This window comes from Manacus candei, unplaced genomic scaffold, assembly GCF_025592945.1.
Source record: "Manacus candei isolate 608988 ecotype Guabito, Panama unplaced genomic scaffold, ASM2559294v1 h1tg000064l, whole genome shotgun sequence".
Taxonomy (NCBI): domain Eukaryota; kingdom Metazoa; phylum Chordata; class Aves; order Passeriformes; family Pipridae; genus Manacus; species Manacus candei.
Window position 1 is genome coordinate 1,227,984 of NW_026138112.1, and position 15,583 is coordinate 1,243,566.

The 15,583-nt window shown below is 49.2% G+C and overlaps 1 protein-coding gene across 1 annotated transcript in view; it reads left to right on the forward strand.

Moving 5' to 3' along the window:
* TBX5 (T-box transcription factor 5) overlaps positions 1 to 15,583 on the forward strand; it is a 41,070-nt gene that overhangs the window by 9,798 nt on the left and 15,689 nt on the right. Inside the window, exons 6-7 of the mRNA XM_051805301.1 lie at positions 610 to 762; positions 10,162 to 10,253. Of these exons, the coding sequence (XP_051661261.1) occupies positions 610 to 762; positions 10,162 to 10,253 (245 nt within the window). The remainder of the gene's footprint in view (positions 1 to 609; positions 763 to 10,161; positions 10,254 to 15,583) is intronic.

Sequence of the window (15,583 nt, forward strand, 5' to 3'; positions counted from 1 at the left end):
ACAGCGCGTCATCCCCCCCCCACCTCCGCCACCCTCCTCTTCCTCGCATCCTCTGCGGGTCGCTGACGGGGCGGGTGTGTGTGTGTGTGTGTGGGTGTGTGTGTGTGTGTTGTGTCCCTAAATCTCTCCAGTCCTCCTCTTCCCTCGCTCTTTCTGGACTCTTTGCCCCGCTGGGGTGTGTGGGGGGTTGTGATGTCCCGTGCTGGTGAGCTGGGAGGTTTGGGGGGCTGTGAAGGGACTGGAAAGGCGAAAAGTCTCCCCCGGCCCTCCAGCAACAGGTTCAGGATGTCGAAACGTGTTGGGGGAGCAGCTCCGGACCCCTCGGGGGCGTGGGGGGAAAGAGCAGCGCAGCCCGAGGCTGGGGTTGGGGGTGCTGGGTGTGGAACCACTTTTCATAGCATCACCCGGCCCTGACGGGCTCCTTGAGTGAGGGGGTTTGTGTCCCCCTACCCCAGCAACTAAATCAGCCCTTCTCAATGAAGAGGGTGAGGATTTTTGGGAAGGAGATCCCTCTTCTCCACTTCTTCCCCTCTCCTTGTCAGCTGGGGTTGCGCCGCTCTGTCCCAGCTCCATTCCCACGGGACGTTCTCTCCTTCTCCCTTTGCCCAGATCATCCTGAACTCCATGCACAAGTACCAGCCCCGGCTTCACATCGTGAAAGCGGACGAGAACAACGGCTTCGGCTCCAAGAACACCGCCTTCTGCACCCACGTCTTCCCGGAGACCGCCTTCATCGCCGTCACCTCCTACCAAAACCACAAGGTGAGGGGCTGGGCCGGACCCCGCCCGGCAAACCGCGTCCTGCTCCTTCCCTCTTCCCGCTGCTCTTCCTGAGGGCCTCGGCTCCCCTTCCCGCCCCCTTCTCCTTGCATCCCTTCTTCTTTCCCCTTTTCCTTGTCCCTTTCTCCCTCTCCTTTTTCTTTCCTCCTCTCTCTTCCTTCTTTCCCCTCTTCTCATTTTTCTTACCTCCTTTCCCTTACCCCTTCTCCTTTTCCCTTTCCCTTTCTTTTCTTTGTCCTCTACTCCATTCTTTCCCCCGTTGTCCTTTCTTCCCCCCTTCTTTTCTTTCCCCCCCTTGTGCCTTCTTTCCCCCCCTTGTCCCTTCTTTCCCCCCCTTGTCCCTTCTTTCCCCCCCTTGTCCCTTCTTTTCTCCCCCTTGTCCCTTCTTTTCTCCCCCTTGTCCCTTCTTTTCTCCTCCTTGTCCCTTCTTTTCTCCCCCTTGTCCTTTCTTTTGCCCCCTTGTCCTTTCTTTTGCCCCCTTGTCCTTTCTTTTGCCCCCTTGTCCCTTCTTTTGCCCCCTTGTCCCTTCTTTTGCCCCCTTGTCCTTTCTTTTGCCCCCTTGTCCCTTCTTTTCCCCCCCTTGTCCCTTCTTTTCCCCCCCTTGTCCCTTCTTTTCCCCCCCTTGTCCCTTCTTTTCCCCCCCTTGTCCCTTCTTTTCCCCCCCTTGTCCCTTCTTTTCCCCCCCTTGTCCCTTCTTTTCCCCCCCTTGTCCCTTCTTTTGCCCCCTTGTCCCTTCTTTTCCCCCCCCTGTCCTTTCTTTTGCCCCCCTGTCCTTTCTTTTGCCCCCCTGTCCTTTCTTTTGCCCCCTTGCCCTTTCTTTTGCCCCCTTGTCCCTTCTTTTGCCCCCTTGCCCTTTCTTTTGCCCCCTTGCCCTTTCTTTTGCCCCCTTGCCCTTTCTTTTGCCCCCTTGCCCTTTCTTTTGCCCCCTTGTCCTTTCTTTTGCCCCCTTGTCCTTTCTTTTTTCCCCTTTCTTTCCCCTCCCTTGTCCTTTCTTTCTGCCTCCCTTGTCCTTTCTTCGCTCCCTTTCTTTTTTCTCCTTCTCCTTTCTTTTTTCCCCTTTCTTTTCCCTCCTTCTCCATTCTCTTTCCCCTCTTCCCTATCTCCACACACCCACCCCATCCCCTCTGTTATTCCTGGCCACACGAAGCACCCAAAATCGGGTCTCGGGGCTCGCCGAGGGGCTCGCTGAGCTCAACAGGATGGTTTGCTCAGACGGAGACGACCAACCGAGGAAGTTGCCTTTATCTTCCCCCCCCTCTCCGTGGGTCAAAGGCTCCTAATCTGGAGGAGGGAGCCCGGCGCTCCCCTCCGCGGCCGGGGGCTGATAACCCCGCGGGGAGGGCGCGGGGGGCTGCGGGCTTGGCTGCCGGGAGGCCCGGGAAGGAAAGGGAGGCTCTGCCTGAGCTCAGCTCCCCGCCTGCCCAGGCAAACAAAGCGCGAAAAGAATGGCAGGGCTTTGTCTTCCGGTGGAATAGAAAAGGGTTGGACGGAATAAGGGTTTTCTCGGGGTGCTGCCGCTGGGGGGGGGATGAACCCATTCCCCCCTTCTCCTTCCCTGCTTAGCTTTGGGCTTCCTCACCCAGTGAGGAAGGAGAAGGCTGGAGCAGTTCTCCACCACTGTGGTAGTTATCCATAGATATATAAGGGGTATCTTTCCCCAGCTGCTTCTCACCACTGCCCACAGACACTCTCTTGGGCAGAGCCCCATGAAAAGTCAATTTTTCTTCAGCAAACCCCCCCCCAGTTCCTCGCTCAGTCACTCAGAAAGCCCTTCCTCCAAGCTTTTAGTTGTGCTCAGGGGTAGGTAGGATGGCTCCTTCATACCAGATAGAGAGAAATAATTGTTTTGCAAATGGAGACAAGTCATTTAGCACCCCAGATAAATCCCGGATGCTTTCCTGGAAATGTAAAGTAGGAAACTCCTAAACCTGCATGAAACAATTGGGTTTCCTCCATCCATCAGTTGGCTGGAGAGATGCAGGGAGTGGAGCTGGGCTGGAGAAGAAAGAGTGTTTCACCGTAACTAGGGAGAAAAGAAAATACTTCCCTGCCCTTTAAAATAGGAGCTGTTGGCACAGCCAGGACAAGCAAATTGAATCCAAGTTGAGTCCTCGCCAAATTATGCCTTAAATTATAACTCCACTGTGGATGCTATAAAATCAAGTTTAACTTCTGCTTGATGGATTTGGAGAAAGAATATAATATTAATAGAACTGGGAGTTAATAAAACAGGACACACTGCCTGCTTTAAAGGCTTTTCCCAATGAGAAAACAGACCTGAATTTAACTGCTTTGCTTTGAAGAAAAATAGGGCTGTTTTATAGGAAAAGAAATTGTCATGCAAATAAAACAAAAGCAAAGCAGAAACATGTAAGTACAGTAGTTTGGGAAAACTGCCATATTAGGAGGGGCAGGAATATTTGATTGTAAATCAGCAACATCTGTTTGATAAGAAATGACATCTGTGTATCTGTCTCTGTCAAAACATAGGCACTGACAAAGGCAGGAATCCCTACAGACACACACACTCCCATCCCAGCAGACACATCACCCACACGCAGACACCACGACAGATTTTACACACCCCCTACACATTTTACATACTCTTACATCCCCTACACATTTTACATACTCTTACATCCCTCTTCCCTCCCCGACACGCACATTCCTCCTCTTGCTGTGCTGAAATCATTGGGGGAACAAAGAGCGAGCCGTGGCCGTAGCCCCCAAGATAAAGACCCAACTGAGAAAGATAGAGCCATAAAAATAAACCAGGGGATGATCTACCCCAAATGGCATCTCCCTCCAGGGAAGGGAATGAAATTTGGAACCTGCCCCAGTGCAGATGGAGAGTGATACTGGGGCTGCTGCAGATGCTGCTTTGCTCAAGGAGTAACGTCCTCCAGCTGAGTTGGGTGGCAAAAAACCCCTGGCAGAAACCCGAGTTCAGCTCTCCCAGCTGAGATGTTGCTTGGCAAACCCCTGGCAGAAGCCCGAATTCAGCTCTCAGAGCTGAGATGTTGCTTGGCAAACCATATTTTCGCGTTGCATTTTCGTGACTGCATTTCTTGCTGCCATAAATTACCACGGCACCACCAGCCCGTGGCTGCTGCGTGGAGGTCCTCAGGGAGGCTCTGCCTGTCCGTTTTTCCTGCCTGTTTTTTTTTCCTATTTACAGCCATTTCTCTCTCGCTCCCACCCATCACCTGCAGAGCATCCTTTGTGCAAACTTTCCCATTTGTCTGTAGGTTCTGACACGTTTTACACGCAATTTTTATACACCCGTGCATTTCACACACACACATATACACACAACGTGTTTCAGGTTTCAAGAGCTGTGCTGAGGTTGAATTATATTACAGTATTAATTGTGTGACTCGCCCACAAATGCATTTGAGTCTGTGCTTACACAGCTTACAGAAATACTTGCCTGATTCCAGATCGGTCAATTTATTTCAATAGCACAGCTGCAACCCCAGCCTAGGGCTTGTGCTTATTTCCCCTGATATTTTAGGCAGCCTGAAAAGATATTTTAAGCACCCTGGGATCTCCCTCTCCCCAGCCCTACTCCCCAAAAAGAGGCTTAAGCCACGAAGAGGGTTTTGGTAAAGTTTTCAGTGCTGTTGTCAGCAGCTCTGTTGACCACCTCCCCCATCTCTGCAACCCTGAAAAACACCCCAGAAATACCGAGGTGTTAAAATAGGTCACATGCACATTTCATTTCCTTGCCATTCACACAATGGGTGCTTGCAATCAGGTTGATTCCCAAATATTAACTTCCCCTGCAGTTAAGTACCATTTTGCTGTAGCTTAAATCATTGTGTTACTAGCTCGTATTTATTAGGTACTAGCTCTCTGCTTAGGACCAGGAAATGAACCCTAATAGACAGAAATAATTAAGGTTCTGCCCTCATGAGGGTTCTTTCGAAAGCAAGAATTCACAACAATTATTCTCATTAATTTTTACAACCTACTTTCCCCGTTAGCTGGACTTGGGCTTTATATTGGTGTCCCCCCCTCTGGATATCCGGTTTTATGCTGATTTTTTTTTTTCCCTCCTCCTAAACTATTTAACATTCTTGGTAGCCAGAATTGTTTTAAGGAATTGTTAGCCCCTGCTGGGATGCTGCAGGCACCCAGAAATGCAGCAGAGCAAAGCAGAGGACCAGGGAAGGGAACGGCTGAAGACTAATGGGATGCACTGCCAGGCAGCAGCTGGTGGGCTCTCTGGACATAGAGGTTCAACCTGCCCCTAGAAAGACCCTGTGCTAAAATGGTGCTGGTAAGTTGGCCAAACCAACTGGTGCTCCATCCTGCTGAACTCTGGAGGGCTGCCTGTCCTGCTCATCCTCTGAGCATCGTGGCCTCTTGTCCCTCTGTTGAGGCATCTTGTAGGGCTGGGTGGGTGTAGCTGCTGCAGGAGGTGGGCAGGTCCTTGGGCTTGGGGCGTTTTCTCCTGAGAGCTCAGTTCTCCTTGTCTTTGGTTGCAGGTGGCCACCTCCATCACTTCAGCAGAGGCCACCAGTGTGGTGGCCTGGCTGGCATCCCATGGCATTCCATCCCAGTCCCCCAAGCTCTCTCTGCCCAGCCTGAGGTCATTGGCCCCATGTCTTCCCACCTCCATGGGTAGTAGGGGCAGCCCCTGTCCTTACTCAGGGCTCTTAGAAGGGGGGTGTCCCAGGAGAGAGACAGGGCTCCCTGGGGTTGAGTGAGGTGAGACCACGTGTCTCCTCTTCATTGCCAGAGCCAGTGGCTTCTGTGCAGCCCTTGGTCACTCCAGGATGGCAGTGAGCTGCTTATCTCTTCCTGACCCTCACCAGGGCTCCTCACATCTCTGCTCCCAAGTGCTTAATCCCATTCCAGACCTTGGTAGCAGAGTGCTTCCTTCGAGAGGTCTCGTGTCCTTCCCCCTTCTCAACCTGTGCCTGGACCAGTCTTGTCTCCCTCTGCCCCTCTGTCCTCAGCCTTGTTCCTGCCTCCCTGTCAGCCCCAGGACCCTTTTGTTTCTCAATCCAGCCCTCCTCAAGCTCAGAAAAGACACTTTCTCTCTCTCCAGCATCACTCCTGCTTGTTGACCCACCTCCTTCCCCCAAAACACTGTGCAAGGTCTGTCTCTTCTCATCCTTCGTTCTTGTCTCCCAGTTCAGCCAACAGCCTCCTCAAAGAGCCCCTGTGTCTCACACCACTACCTCTGACCAGCCACTGCCTCTCAGTCCCTCCCATTTCCTTCACTGGCTTTGGGTTCAGCATCTTCTCCCCCCTGCCAGCAACCCCCCCTTCCCCTGGCCTTTACCTCGGGCTCCAAGTCCCAGCTGCCCATCCAGCTCCTGTTTGGCCCAGCCAGATATCCAGAGCCTCAGCAGGCACCTTGTCTTCATCTCTTTCTTTCCTCCCCACTTCCCTGGCTTGGCTTCCTGCTCCACACTGACTTGGTTTCCACCTGGGCCACGTGAAAGTGCCAAAGAAAAAGGCTCTGTGCTTTCCAGCCCCAAGCCCAGCCTCCTGTGGCTCTCAGCACAGAGAGATGCAGGGCTGGCAGGGGTGGTCCTGGCCCCTCTGTGTCACGTTGAGCAGGACCATGGTCACCTGCAGGGCAGGGACAACACATTTCCCCACAGTGTGGGGAGGTCCATGTGTGTTCTTCCCAAGGGTAACCACCTCGACCTCTTCATCACTAAATGGGGTGACCTGAATGGTGATTTTTTTTTTCCACCATTCAGACTTTTAAGTTCTCCAAGTGGGGCAGTTGTTGACAAAAAGAGGTCAGAAACTAAGGATCCCCATCCCTTATAGAACATGAAGCCCCTGTTCCAGAAAGGCAGCTCAGAAACTAAGGATCCCCATCCCTTGCAGAACACAAAGTCCCTTTTCCAGAATGCCCAACAGTTTAGGACAGTTTTGGAAGAGCCCAAAGAGGTCAGGGTGGTGTGTTTTCCCTTAGCTAAAGTGCTAAAAAAACCCACATTGATAGTAAAATAATTAAATAAAATAGAGCCCAGGGCATATACCTGGTGTGGAACACATCACCCCTAACAAAGTTTTAACTTTGCCCTAACTTCTAAAATCAACAGCAATTGAGAAAGATCTTACTATGGCCAGTTCTTGACAAGAAAACTCAGTGGTAGTTTTGATCCTGCCCGTAATGACATTCATGACCCCTTAGGCACAAATACCCATATAAATACAATTTAAAAAAGTGTTTTTCCTTGATCTGAGAAGATTCAAAGCTAAATTGGATCATGCTGAGGATGCCTTTGGAGGTGTCTCAGCAGGAGTGTGTTGAGGTCAGTCAGCCCAGAGAGGGGAGCAGCGCTGAGATTGCACTGGGAACTGTCACCTCCTGTTCAAGTGAGGGTGAACCCAAAGGGTAACTCTGGGAGGCTTCACCCTGGAAAGCTCTTGTCTCAAAGGGTCTGTGGCAGCTTCAGAAATCAGTGGTCAGAGCAGACTTTGCCATCGGTTTCTCTCAGCGACAAACACGTAAACAAAGCCCTACAGTTTTATTGAATCTGTGCTGTATAACTTAGCCCTGGGCACTCTGTCTTAATGACCTTGCAAGAAGTTGTGGAGGGTTTTTTTTAAATTTTTTTATTAATTTTTCATGATGTAATTGTCATTTGACTTTCTGACAGCTTTTCTTCCCCCTCTCCGTGAGTTACAGTCAATTAAACTGAGTTTTGCTACGGCAAAGTTGATCCAGAAGAAAGTTATTTCCACCAGTGGGTTTGCTTTTCCACCTCTGAAATAGTTTGTAAGTCAGGCAAAAACTGGCCAAACAAAATATCTTCCACAGGTTGTTTTCTAAAGCAGGGATTCACTAACTTTTTCTCTGTTTTCTATTTTGTTGTCTATGGTTCTGTTAAATCTGGCTGGGACTCCCCTGTCTTCGTGCTAGGGCTGATGCCATGAGTTATCATCTCTGTTCTGAGAGCTCCAATCCATCTAAGTACTCCAAAGATCTGCAGAATTAATTCAAAACCTTCTGTAATCCCTGGTTTCTGGATGCCTTCAATCCAGTACATCCCCAATTTGAAGGAGGTTGAAAGCCATGATTTCACTTGGGGCTTTCTGCCACCCACGTGTGTGTTAATACCTTTGCTTGTGTGTTCCTGATGCAGGTTAGGAGATTCTCTAGTCATAAAACAACGTATTTGCAAGTTCCAGAGATCATTTAATATTTTGTCTGATGTTTCATGGGTGATTAAAAGCTTGATTAATCAAACAGGGCATTCATCTGAGGCCCTTAAATCAGGGGCCAGGGCACTGATGGCTCCTCCTCCGGTGAACAGAGAGCGGTGGGGACCTGTGAAGGCAGTGCTACCCACCTCAGAGCCCCAGTGCCCTCTGGCAGTCCCCATCTCCCTCCGCTGATTCCAGCTGGGAGACGAGGTTCCTGGTGCAGGCGCCTTGGTTAAAATGCCTTCGGTCAGGTTGGGATGAATCCGGCCCTTTGTACGTCCGTGTGCCGGTGCCAGCGCTGTAAATCCTCGCTCACTGAAGGGCTTCACTTATGCAAGCAAATACTGCCCATTGGGGTCAGCAAGGGAGGACAACTTGTACATTTACTGTGCTTCAGGAACATTCAAAACATTGAATAATGCCTATTATTCCTCACAGGAGAGTCACCACCTCGCCGGTGGAAACCGATAGGCCCTTTCTTTGGAAAATATACAGCTGGTTGTGTAATTAGCCAGGGCTTTTAATTACAAGATGTGCCTTTGTTTTATTGCTGGAGAATGCCTCAAAGGGCCAAAGAGATTGTTTGTTTACCCTTCTCTTTGAAATCTTAAATGTGTGATGGAAAAAAAAGCCCAAAGGCCCTGTTTATGTGCTAAGTATGGTCCCAAATTAATGGGAATGCCTTGGGGACAAGCATGGGGGAGATAAGGTCTCCGTGAGAGATTTGGGGCCGAATTAGGCAAAAAGGGCAAATAAACAACCGGCCTTTGGAAAAAAAATATGCCCAAAGAGAAGAAAATAGCAAAATAATCTGGTGGCACAGGCACCTGGCGGGGTTTGCTATGGACAGCAGCTGAGCCAGATTTTCCTCTTTGGATTTTGGCAAAGAGGTGGGTCCGGTTGTTTGTGCTTGAGTTGGTGAACATGAACCTCTCTCTGTTCCCCCGCCATCAGTCTCGAGCTCTTTCCTTCCCGTTGGCCAACCTTCAACAGGAAGGAAGGACGGGGTTTCCATAAAACACGGTGAGGGAGGGATGTTCCTCCAGTGGCAAACACAGGGTTGTGTCTCCTCCTGGGCAAGTGGCTCTCTTGACTCCTGGCTGAGGGCTCAGACTGCCAGGCAGTGATGGAGAAAGAAGAGGCAACAGTTCCCCTTCTTCTCTGTCTCTGTATTAGGGTGTTGCAGCAACATCACCCCTGATCCAGAGCCAGTCCACTGGGCAAAGCCACCAAAGCATTAGTGTCAAATTTGGGATGGCAGAGTGGGTTTGTACAAGATCCGCAGGGAATTTTAGGGTGTTGCTGGTCCACAATTAATATTTGCTTAAATGACAACCCCTGGCTTGAAAAATCCTGCTCACCTAAGCCATCTGAAGTGTGTGAAGGAGGGGATTGCACCTCTTTGGGTGGCACAGTTCCCTTGGGTAAGGGTACGTTCTGTACAGCAGCTGCTTTAAATGTTTGACTTTGATGTTGTAAAGTTGAGTCTGAGGGGGATTGATCCCAGCAAATTTTAGAAGCTGAAGACAGCCAGCCAAGTGAGCAAACTCATCCCTCTTAATTCCTTCTGGAATTAATGGGTAGACAAATAATCCTCCAGGGCTTGATTGTCACAGGTGAAGTTGCCCTCCAAGTACTTATAAGTGTGGGGCTGAGTGGGGCAGGAGGTCGGATGCAGAGCACCTGGAGCACATTTAGCTGGTCTGAAATACAGAAAGGGGGAGCTTTGGTGGTTTGAGAGGATGCAGGGTCTGAGAGCTGAGGTTTTGGTCGTGGCTGCACATTGATGAAAAAATGCTTGCTGGTGTCAGTGGGATTTGTTCAGACAATATGACTCCCATCCCTGGTCCTCTAGTTAGTGCAGCTCTTTGTGTCCCAACAGCAAAAAGGATGCAAGAACTCTAAGAAAGCAGATTTCCTCCAGAGAGAAATTTGTGTGTGTGTGTGCAGTCCCACATGTTAGTTATGGGACACGCCTGGGAGGAGTGAGAGGTTGTTGACAGGAGATATTTCTCCAGTGGGGTGATCTAGAGGAGGGCCCATCTGCAGTGGTCAGTGCCTGAGCTGAAGGATGACTTGAGTTCCTGAAAGCTGTTTTTTCCCTCCCATCCCTACTGGAATAGAGTTTAATAAGCAATATCCCCTCTCTCCCAGGCCATGCCTTGGACTCGCGATGAACCCGTTGCATTTCCTCCCTTTCAGATCACCCAGCTCAAGATTGAGAACAACCCCTTTGCCAAAGGCTTCCGTGGCAGCGATGACATGGAGCTCCACAGGATGTCCAGGATGCAGAGGTAACTCCTGTCTCCATCCTGGGAACCCTCTCAGGACTGTGAGAACCACCTGGGCTTGGCTTTGTGTGTCACTTTGTGGCTTGGGATAGGCCAGGATAGAGTGGCAGTCCCTTCCCTGGGGTCTGCATGTGCATTTTACATTGGGTTGTGTAAATATAACCAGGACGTGGGGCCAAAATTCAGGACCTCCCTCTCTCTCTGAGGTGAATGCCTTCACTGCTGGGCTACAGGTTGTGGGTGTTGTCCTCCTGGCTGCAGGGACCTCGTGTTTCTTTGTGAGATGTCCCCATCCAGAACAACCTCTGGCTTTGTGCTCAACAAACGTCTCTGTGGCTGCAGGTGGGCTTAGACCTGTTTAGAGCAACCAGAGACTTGGAGCAGCTCAGAGAAGCTGTGGCCACCAGGCTGCCATGGAAGAGTTGGTTTTTTTTCTCCAGGTGACAGTGCTGTAAAGACAAAGCTCACAGCCTTGTTTGGGGAGTGTGTTTGGTAAGGATGCTCCACATGCTTCTGGAGATCTTGGTGCAGAGCCCTGTGTTGTGTTGTCACTGCCTTTTGAGGCTCTTTGGCAGCAGGGGAGTGTTTGCCCGGTCGGTTCTGGACGTGCAGAGCAGGAGTGCAGATGTGGTGGTTTAAGGCTGAAGGAAGAAAGTGTTGGAAAACATCAGGACTTCCAGGGCCAGGTGGCTGAGGAGACCTTTGCGAATCTCAGTTTTGGATGTAAGCACTTTAGCCTGAAAATCAAGCCTAAATCTCGTTTAAAAATCCTGCTCAAAGTCCTTTTCTAAATGTCAGGTCCTGCCGGTAATTAAGTCCGTGCCTTTCACTTCACTTTGAACTTTGTCCATGTGTCAAGCTGCTTCCTGGTGCAAATGTTTTGCAGGAATGGTGCCATAGCCATGATTACACCTAGGACAGATGTAGATGCTCAACACAGCATTTTCCATCCAGGAGGGGAGGAGTGACTCCAATCCCTTATTTTCTGGCATTGGCAGGGCTGGCTCTTGGTGCAGGGCTGGAGGGACCTGCCCTGTGACCTTCTGATGGGAGGGTTCTTCCCACTGCCCTGCCAGGACCAGCTGTAGGTGGTCACCACAGGCTGGAATGCAGATGTCAGAGTCTCTTCTGGTTGCTGCAGCTGATGACCTGAGCATGGCTCTGCCCAGCCAGGAAAATCAGGCAGCAAATAATTCCTGCGATCCCGCAAACACACCCAGGACCCTCCTCAAATGTACTCCCGTGTACAAACATTTTCAGGCTCAGCCCCAGAAAAGCCAATATATAAAGCATAAAAAAAGGCATCTATAACTCTTAATCTTCTCAGTCTAAATCATCTCTGAGGTCTCCTGAATGTGCCCTGTGTTCCCTGCCTGCCCTTTCCAAGGACAAGCACAGATCCTGGCACGATGTGTCAATATTTATTTATTTATGGGCTCCCTACCACTTGAAATAGCTCCCCCCCCACCCCGTGCCAGCCTCCCAGCCCCTGCTGGAACTCGAGCAACGACGTTCCCCCCCTCCCCAGTTTTTTTTTTTGCTGCTAAACCACCCTTTCATTACTGTGGGTAGAAAGATGTGAAGGTTCACATTCACGGCGGGGGTTTTTTTGGAGGAGGTAGAACAGGGGGAGGACTCTTAGGGAGGGCTCTGTGCCATGTGTGCCATGTGAAGAGCGTGGCATCAAGCCACCCTGAGCTTGGGCTAAAAATTGCTTGGCATTTTTACGCAGGCCTGTGGTCATAGTCGGTGATCCAGCGAACAGAAACCCTCGGAATATATCAATATTCCCCCTCAGGCCTGGCAGGGTTGGAAGGGTTAAAATCCACAGCCTTGGCTTTACAGGATAATTTCTGATGTTCACTTCCTTCATAACTTATCCTCTGTCCCCGATAGCATAGAAATGGCTGTGTGCCTTTACAAAGATGTCATTTTTTTTTTCTTAAGGGAGGGCAGGATAAGATTATTATGGTGAAATAAAGACCCATTCAAGGCTGAAAATATGCGCCCACCTTTGTGGTTTTTTGTGTGTATATATGCAAAATTATATATAAAATATAGGAAAACATATATAAAACAAGTTAGACATAAAAACAAATTGTACATATAAAAAATAGATTGTGTCTGTAAGATAAAGAACCATTCAGGGTCGAGTATGCTAGAGAACTATGGCCTGCCTTTTGTGGGTTTATATAGGTTTAATGTATAAATTCGTATTAAAATGTAATTAAAGGTATATAAAATATATTTTAATATATCAATGTATGTGCATGAAGTTGTTTCCCAGTGATGGACCCACTCCCCAACTGGCAGGTATAAGTAAGTCTATCTTGTTTTTAGGGGAGTGATGTCTGTTTATGCCCCTGGAGAATATGATGGGATGTATTTTTAGTGCTATTCCTTCATTATGAAAAAAGTACCTGGAAAAAACACACATTTATAAGAGTGCACTGCTTTTTGCATCAGAAACTGGTGACCTGACATTCCTCAGGTCACTGATCATCTCATTAAGGGGTACAGCCATGGAGGGAAGGAGTTTTTTCATGCCGAGGAAAACTTCAGCACCTCTATGTTTTCTCTATTTAAATCTCAAATGCTTCTTAATTCCCTGCAGATTTCCCTTTGAGAGCTCACCCTGTGGGTGGCAGGCTGGGTGAGGAGTTCTCCGTCTGCCCATCTCACCTGCAGAGCCCAAATGATTTGCTTAGAGCGCTCCCCTGCCTTTAAATAGCTAAAATTACCCGAGGTGAAGTCCCTCCTAACAGAAAGAACCACCATCCAACCAGCCCTGGTGGTCTCCTTGCCCCTTTGGCTGTCAGAGGATGGGAGGGAGACCAGTTTCTCAGGTTCAGGATGATTTCAGTCACCTCAGAGCAGATCTCACAGTGGGATGAAGAGAAGCAGGTGAGGTGCTGGTGGAGACTTGGCAGGATGATTCCTCCACTGAACACCTGCCCTTGGCAAGTGGCAGGGACTGAGAGGAAGGAAGACAAAGCAGGGAAGAAAGAAAACTTCCAGTGCCAAGGGTGAGCTCAGAGTGAGGTCTTGGGGCTCTCCCTCCATCTCTATTTGCCTCCATGTGCTCTGGCCAAGCAAAAGCAACGTGTTTGTCCCAGGGATGTCTGGGGACAGGAGCTTTGCAGGGTGGATGGGGATGTCCTTGAGTCCCTCCCTCTCCACAGCTTCCTCCTTTCCAAGGCCTCCCATGTTGGTTTTTCTCCTCCTATTTCCCAGGAAAAAAAAAAAGTTAGTCAGTCTGTCCAGGTAGTAAACTTCATTCAGCAGCAGATGGTTTCATTCAAAAAGAATGGCCATGAATCCAGAGAGATCCAAATTCCAGTGAACACAGACTTCTGATACATGTTCATTTTGCCCCCACTGCCTTTCTTTCCTGAGGAATGCAGGGCTCCTTTATCAGCTTCTCTGGTGGGATGGGTGCTCTGGGAGAACAGGCTTTGCCCAGTTTTCCACTTTCTGAGTGTGAGATCGAGTTTGTTATTTCCTTGATTAGTGAAAAATACCCAAAAGTATTAAAAAGAAAGGGAATCACACCAGAGGAAAATGCATAGAGGGATGTGAGTTGTACTACATCTGTACCCTGTGGTCACGCTGGAGTTGAAAAACCATAAATCAAGTAAAAATGATGCAGTTGTGACGCTGGGAATTCCAGGTAAAGTATTCCTTTTGGATCTCTTGCCCCTCTGTGCTGTAAAAATCTCTTTTGCCTCCACTTAGAGCTTCTCCCTGTGCCAAGGGGGTTTTGGCGTGCAGTGCAAGAGCAAAGCACGTGGCAGAAACCCACAGAGGGTGAAGTTTATGCAGAGAGACGAGATCTGCGTTGCAGATGCCAGTGCAGGACTTTGCCCTGAAAATCCTCCATACATTGAGAATCAGTGGAGCTGTACTACCAAACCACAGATATTGGGTGATTTGGGGGGTTGCATGCAAGTCACAGCTTTTGTTATTATTATTTTTTCCCAGTCTGTGACTGCCAAAGGACAGCAGGGGAGCAGAGCTTGTGGGTCTGGGGCTGGAGCGCTGTGAGAGAGCAATTCTGTTAAACCCTGTAACCAATTTTTGCTGGTCATCTGCAACTCCCATTGTTTTTGGTGGTTATGGGTGCTGAAGAGCTTCTGGAAGTCTGAAGCACTGGTTACTATTCACTCAAATTAATGCAATTTAGTCCTTGAAGCTTCTTATTGGGAAAGCTTCTGATGATTTCATGAATGATGATTCCATGAAGGGTGGCCCTTGGATCCCTTGTTGGGTCCTTTCAAAGTGAGACAAAGATCCAGAATGATCCACAGGACAGAGCAGAGTGATGGGTATGTTATGGGTATGTTTTCTCTGTCAAAGCCTTTGGCATTAATCCCCAGTAATCTTGTTGGCTCCAAAGGAATTGTTTCGGAGATCCCCGTGTGCAATCGAGGACAGAAACTGAGCCAGACACAAAGGACATAAAATCAGTTCCATGATTCAGAGCTGGTGTGACAGAGATGACAGTGCATTTTGGGGTGCCAGTAGAATAACTGGATGAGCCTCCAGGGATTGTCTACCTTGGAATGTTGTCACGTTGGGCTGGGAGGCACCAGGCTGACTAATGCAAGTGGGTCTCAGCCCACTGCAAACAACCTTCTTCTTCTCGTGTCTTCTCAAGACATCTTTACATCCACATCCATTTCCCATGTTCTGCCCTTGAAACCTCCCAAGAGCCACGTCCTGTCTGAAACATTTTCAGTGTGAGACTTGGAGTTACAACATTGGTTGGAGAGATGATGCTTTCCTCCAGCAAACATCCCCGAGGAAGTTTTCCTGGTCAAAATAGGCTTGAAATGTATCCTATAGAACTAGATGGAATTCAGGTGAAATCCAAAATAAAGCTCTGCAGATCTTGCTGGAGGGTATCCACAATGCTTTTAAAGTGAGAAAGTCAGCTCAAGAAACACAGAGTAGCTGCAGTTTCTTCTGTTGAACCCTCTTTGGGGGATCTGCTCAGCAGGACCCGACCTGCAGCAGCTCAGCCCAGCGCAAAGGAATGCTGGTGGTGTCTCTGTTGGCCAACATCCATTCTCCATCTCTCTTGTGTTCTTCTTACTCCAGCATGAACAGTGGCATTTTTCTGCAGGAATCTTACCTTTTTATTTGCCTGATAATGAGGCTCTAGATCCCTCTCTGGTTCTTGGGTTTCTTGCAGTGATCTCTTTGGGCTGCACCGCTCAGAGGAGTGGTTGAAAGCATACCATGGAATCATCATAGAAGATTTGGGTTGGAAAGGACTTTAAATATCATCTTATTCCAACCCCCTGCCATGGGCAGGGACACCTCCCACCAGA